At 35.6% G+C, this 5,960-nt stretch overlaps 1 protein-coding gene and 1 long non-coding RNA gene across 19 annotated transcripts in view; both read right to left on the bottom strand.

Annotated features, from left to right (window-relative positions):
• LOC118765402 lies at window positions 1-2,808 on the bottom strand. The gene is made up of 2 exons (XR_005001264.1): window positions 2,765-2,808; window positions 1-2,517 (listed from the first exon to the last, which is right to left on the bottom strand). It is a non-coding gene; the product is annotated as an uncharacterized LOC118765402 (long non-coding RNA).
• Window positions 2,809-3,253: 445 nt separating this feature from the next.
• Window positions 3,254-5,960, bottom strand: part of LOC115217047 (phosphofurin acidic cluster sorting protein 2) — a 313,884-nt gene continuing 311,177 nt past the window's right edge. For all 18 annotated transcript variants that reach the window (XM_029786612.2, XM_036507409.1, XM_036507410.1 and 15 more), the window contains one exon: window positions 3,254-4,958. In XM_029786612.2, coding sequence (XP_029642472.1) covers window positions 4,843-4,958 — 116 coding nt within the window. In that variant the 3' untranslated portion in view covers window positions 3,254-4,842. The remainder of the gene's footprint in view (window positions 4,959-5,960) is intronic.

The following is a 5,960-nucleotide window of genomic DNA, read 5'->3' as shown; positions in this document are numbered from 1 at the left end:
AACATTTTATCCTTTATTGGTGCTTAATCATTTATGATGCCCCTCCCCTCTCCAGAGAGAGAAATAATAATAATAATTAATGGTTTCAAATTTTGGCACACGGCCAGCAAGTTTAAGGGGAAGGGATTATATTGATGATCCTGAAAGGATGGAAAGGTAAAGTCAACCCTGGTGAAATTTGAACTCAGAACATATAGAGCTACAGAGAATGCTAAGTATTTTGTGCAACACACTAATGATTCTGCCAATTTCCTGTCTAAATAATAGTAATTTTTTTCTACTATAAGCATAAGGTCTGAAATTTTAAAGGAAGGGCCAGTTGATTACATTAAATCGAATGTTCAATTGGTACTTTTTTATCAACCCCAAAAGAATGAAAGTCAAAGCCAACCCTAGTGGTATTTGAACTCAGAATATAAAGCTGAAAGTAGTGTTGCAAAGCATTTTTGTCCATCGTGCTAATAATTTTGTCACTTTGTTGCCTTAACAACAACTGAAAATTAAGGCAAAGAGTTAAGAGAATTCTGATTTCATATACAGTTTATTTGGCAAAAAGGTCTCTATGCATTTGTGTGTATGTATTTGCTTTTACTTGTTGGGCTGAGTTTGCCATCATTTCTTTTAGATTATCCTATGCTGAGGATTAGGGATAAAGAGATTTTTAAAAAATGTTTAGTCAAGGAGAAAGTCATCCTTACACTGAAGAGCTGGACTAAATGCTCAAAACAGAACAGATTCCACTAAACATACCCAAGGGCCAGGTAGTGATGGTGGTAAACCAGATGTGTTCTGTTTGAAATGTTGCAGGTTGTTTACTTGTGTGCGTGTGGTAGCATGAACATGAAGAAAGAACATTCTAGCTTCCTTTATGTAGGTCTGTAGAACGATCTTAGTGTTGTGATTTTTTTTTTATTCCCTTTAAAGTTAATCAGAAGAAATAGTGCCAGCACTCATGAACTTAGGAGGCTCTCAAAGATTAGTGAGAATGATGTTACCCTGATGTCAAGCCTCATCATCAGCAGACCAATGTCTGTTGGAAAAATGTGAGGAAGGGAATCTGATCGGGATTGAGGTCCAGTTTGAATGCTTGCAAGAGAATGAACTCTGTTAAGGAAGGGCATCCAAGGACCAGGGGATGGTGTTGAATTGGGAGATATATGTTAGGTCTAGTCTGAAGGATATAGGGTGAGAGAGAATAGAGTTTACTATAAACGATAAGAAATAACATAGAAGTCAACAACAGAAAGTATGGGAAAGGAATTAAGCCTCTTTAACATGTTTCTGTGATTGTGTGTTTCTGGGTTTGGATTTTGATTTGGAATATATTCAAAAAGCAAAAACAAAACAAAAAAAGAATAATTGAACAGCAAACTTCAACTTCATTGATATGTTTAGAGGAATGTAGGGTTGCTATCTTTCATTCCATGGGAGTGAAACTTATTTTTAAAGCATTTCCTGGCTAAAGGAGAATCACAATTGACAGGGGAAAAATTGACAGAAGTGGGAGGAGGTAAGAGACAGAAGGAAAGCAAATTGGGGAAGAGATAAATAGGGAGTAATACAGGGAGGAGTATGTATGTGCATGTGTGTGTGTGTAAACAGGTAAAATAGGGGGAGGGAGAAGGATAGGACAGTGAAACATAAAAACTGCCATGTTTGTGCTTGTCTAACTTATTGTAAAAGGTTTGTAGAAAGTAAAAAATAGGCTGTAATAACTGCTATGAAGTAATATAGTCAAATGGGAAGGACTTTTCAATTGGAGAAGAAAAAAGTGAACAAATCAAACACTGGCAGTATGATGGTAATACCAGTAATATTTGTGGTGGTCAAAATGAGTTGTGTGAGCATAGTGGTAAGGGCAGTGAGGGTGAGGACATGAGTCAATACCAGATAGACAATGTAAGGTGCAAGGTGGGGTGAAATGAATTCATTGTAAAACAAGCAAAAAGCCATTATCACAGTTGTTAGATAGTTACAAGAGAGAGGAGAGCGCAGGTGCGAAGCAATGCTATGAAGAGAGGTTGATTGTTCAGGGAAGTTCTGTGTGGTGAACAGAGACAGTGGATATACAGAGTTTGGCGCATGGATGAAGAAACTGATACTGCTTACGTACCTCCCCCATTCCAAGGCCTCTCTTTCTCAGCAAAGAAAACTGATGCAGTAATACTGCATAAGAAAGACTGGATCCAGTAAGTAGGTGCTGAGGGTGTGAGGCAGGTGGAAAAGAAGATTGTCACAGCTGTAGCAGGTAGGTAATCAGGTAAGTGTGAAACTGCAGCACAACACTCCACTCTTGGTACTAACATGTGCTGGATATATACACCACGAGTGTTGAGTGCAATCAGCAACCCCATGTTTTACCTGCCTGTTCTGTAGAGTTTTAGTAGGGCAGAAGGTATTGTCCAGGATATTGAGGATGTTAAATTAAACTGAAACAGTTCTGGATATGTGTTGGTGTGCGTATTTGACCACTGAGCTTTAAGTTGGATTAAAACGTTTGTGCATGCATATGTGTGTCTGTGTGTGTGTATATATATTTATATATATATTTGGAAGCTGATGAATTGCTCAGTAAATAAACTATATGCATTGAGTACTCTTTCTTCCATTTGTACATAAAAACAAACACACACACATTCATTCATTTATGTAAAGCTGAGACTTCATTTTCAAATAAATGATTATACTCTCAAGACTAAATTCTAATTGTTGTGAATACTATTTTCTCTCATTTGCAAATCCAAATGTACATCTACACACACACGTATATATATATATATATATATATATATATATATATATATATATACACACACACACACACACACACTTTCACTTTCTAAAAAGCATACAGAAGCTACAATGGCAGAGTGATTCCTTTCAAATGGTGTCTTTGTAACAAAAGAGTTGGTGAGAAGAGAGACAAAAATTTAAATTGATCATCAAAGACTTTCAAAACAAAAATGTTAATGGTGAAATCAAAAAAAGATGTTTCCAGCAATTAAATAGCTAATCAGTACCCCCATCACCATAGGAAATTTAAATTTAAATTATGACAATATATATATATATATATATATATATATATATATATATATATATAGGAATAGATAGATATGTAGAGAGATAAGAAAAAGAAGGGGAAATTCTATGAAAAATATCAATTTATTCATCTGGATTACATCTGTTGATTGACTTTTATTTGAAGTTTCATCTGGAACAAGAAAAACAAAAACAAAAAAAAAACAAAAAATAAACGAACAACAACAAAATGTTTAATTTCTTCAGAGGATGAAGAAGTTGAAATAAGGAGACAGGGAAACTGGACATATACAGAGGTCTCTAACCCCAAATTTTCTCTAACTTGGAAGAATTCAAGAGCTTGCCTGTCTTCTGCTAAATAAAGAGGAAGCATGTAAAAAATAATCACATTGAGCTTGAGAGAGAGAGAGAAAAAACTATTTAGCAGCAACACTGGATACAAAATTTACACCATGATGAGACTCAACTCTGCTCCAATTGGATTTGATATTTCTATAACACACGCGCTTATAAAACGTCTACCAAAATATCCTCAGCATCTTTGAAAGTCAGTGTCCGCTATTGAAGAACGAACAAATAAGAAAAGAAGTGCTGTGAATGTTATTTATACCTGCTCTATTATATATGTACAGGCAGGACAATTCTTTGACCAAGCATCAGAGAGAACAACCATAGAATCAGAGGGGTTTTATATAATTTGTTTTCGTTTTACAATTTTTTTGTTTTTTGTTGTTTGGAAAGGAGAAAACTACCATCAAAGAATGATGGAAAGATACAGAGTGACATTGAGCTGACACAACATCCAATAGTGTTGCCAATAGCAGTGATAAGGGAAGGGTCGACAATGTAAGTAGCTGCACAGATCTTACAGAAATTAGACAACTTCAACCAAACATTATTTGTTTTTGATTTAAAGCTTATACAGGTTTCATACTTGTGAAAATTAAACTTGTTTACGTATCTGTGTGCTTTGTAAACATGTATGTTTGTATTCTTGTTTGTATTCTTGTTTGTAAATATGTATGTTTATTTATGTATGTATTTATATTTGTTTAAATATGTGTATGTGTGTACGACAATATATATGTACATCTATAATTATGTATGTACATTTGTAAATATGTAGATTTATGTATTACATGCATGTGTATGTGTGTACATATTGGATTGTCCACAAAGAGATGTTTGGTAGTGACTAAAGATGACATATGGTGGGGAAAATGATGGAAGAAGTCATTTCTTACTGTGATTACATACTGCTTCAAGTAACCATTGACTGAAAAGTACAGCTAAGATTAATTAAGCCCTGTATTAAAGACAGTTGAAATTAACTGCAGAGACAGGAGTAAGTGGAAAGACAGCTACTGTTGTCACATAGGAAACAAAACACACCAATGGGAGATGGTTACTTATTCCACATACCCTCCCCCCACACTCTACTTCTTTCGCAATCCAAAAGTTTTCTAAAGATTAAAAGGCCAGGTTTTGTTTGTGTGAGTGTGTGTGTGTGTGATTGTGTGTCTGTGTGTGAAGACCTGAAGGTCAGCTGGGTGTAGAATTTGCTGCTGGTAAGCAGTGGGTCACTGGCAACCAAATTACTACTAACAATGAAGTGGTATCAACTGAATGCAGCTGAATAACCATACAGACAAAAAAAATATATCATTGTTAGTACTGGCAACTAGAGCATGATAAAGCTGCGAGATTCCTTTTTGGCAGACTATGGGATGCGGGTGGATGAGTAGGCAGCACTCAATGATGATAGAACACCTACGTCTGCCCAGCAGGTGTCAGACAGTTTCAAGCGGGTTCCTGGTAAGAGAAAATGACCACAGGGAAATTCTTTATGTGTGTTTGCCATTGTGATGAGAGCTGGAAAAACTTAACACCAGTCCATTCCACACCATCAACCACAACTGGAAAAGAAGAGGAAGAAAATAATAATAATAATAATAACAATAATAATAATAATAACAACAAGCTGGACCTGTGAAAAATTCACAGAAAATGTGGGTATATGTGTATATGCACATGTATGTAAGCATATGGATATGAAAATAAACAGATCAACATACAGACGGATAGGTACATAGGTTATATGAACAGACAAGCACACATATACAAATGGAGTCTGAAACACATGACCATATATACACACACACTTTACTTCACACGAGGACATATATGGAGACATATGTCCACACAAATGGAGATGTACATCCATGGTACATAGTTACAAAACACACACACACAAGGAGACAGAGGTGCATACATATACAAACACAAGCACACACATACATACAAATGCACTCACATACATACATACGCATACACACATATATACATGCATACATACATAGGCACACACACACATGCGCACAAACAAAAAAAAAAGGAATGCAGTGTGAATAACGGACCGAGTCAAGACAATTGGAAAGGTTGCAAGATGCAATGAAAATTTTAGGAAAATAAAAATAAGGAATAAGTGTCCATACATGCATAGTGTTAAAATGAAGATGACTAACTCTATAGTTAAAACTAATGAAGAAATGAGTCAGTCAATGAGGGAGTTTATGTGGTTTGCTCAACCTGCTAGAAAAAGCAGCTAAATCTCCCTCAAACCTCATTCTACAGTCTTAATAAAGAGAGAACATAGAGGCTAATGGACCTAGATTGGCCTCACTAAAATTAAAAACCAAAAATGCAGGCATAACTGATTTGAAGCAAACCAGTAACATTTATTTGAAGAGGTGGCCACCAAATCTGTCAATGAGTTAACATTTCCAATGCACATGTAGCAAGATACAAGATCAGTTCCAACCACCATTTGAAGCAATTTCACATCTCCTACATCACAAATGTCTTATTTTATCTTCCCTGACATAATGGGCATTTGTGTCTCATTGCAACAAATGAGA

Source organism: Octopus sinensis, linkage group LG11, assembly GCF_006345805.1.
Source record: "Octopus sinensis linkage group LG11, ASM634580v1, whole genome shotgun sequence".
Lineage (NCBI taxonomy): Eukaryota > Metazoa > Mollusca > Cephalopoda > Octopoda > Octopodidae > Octopus > Octopus sinensis.
This window is presented reverse-complemented; position numbering and strand designations above follow the sequence as displayed.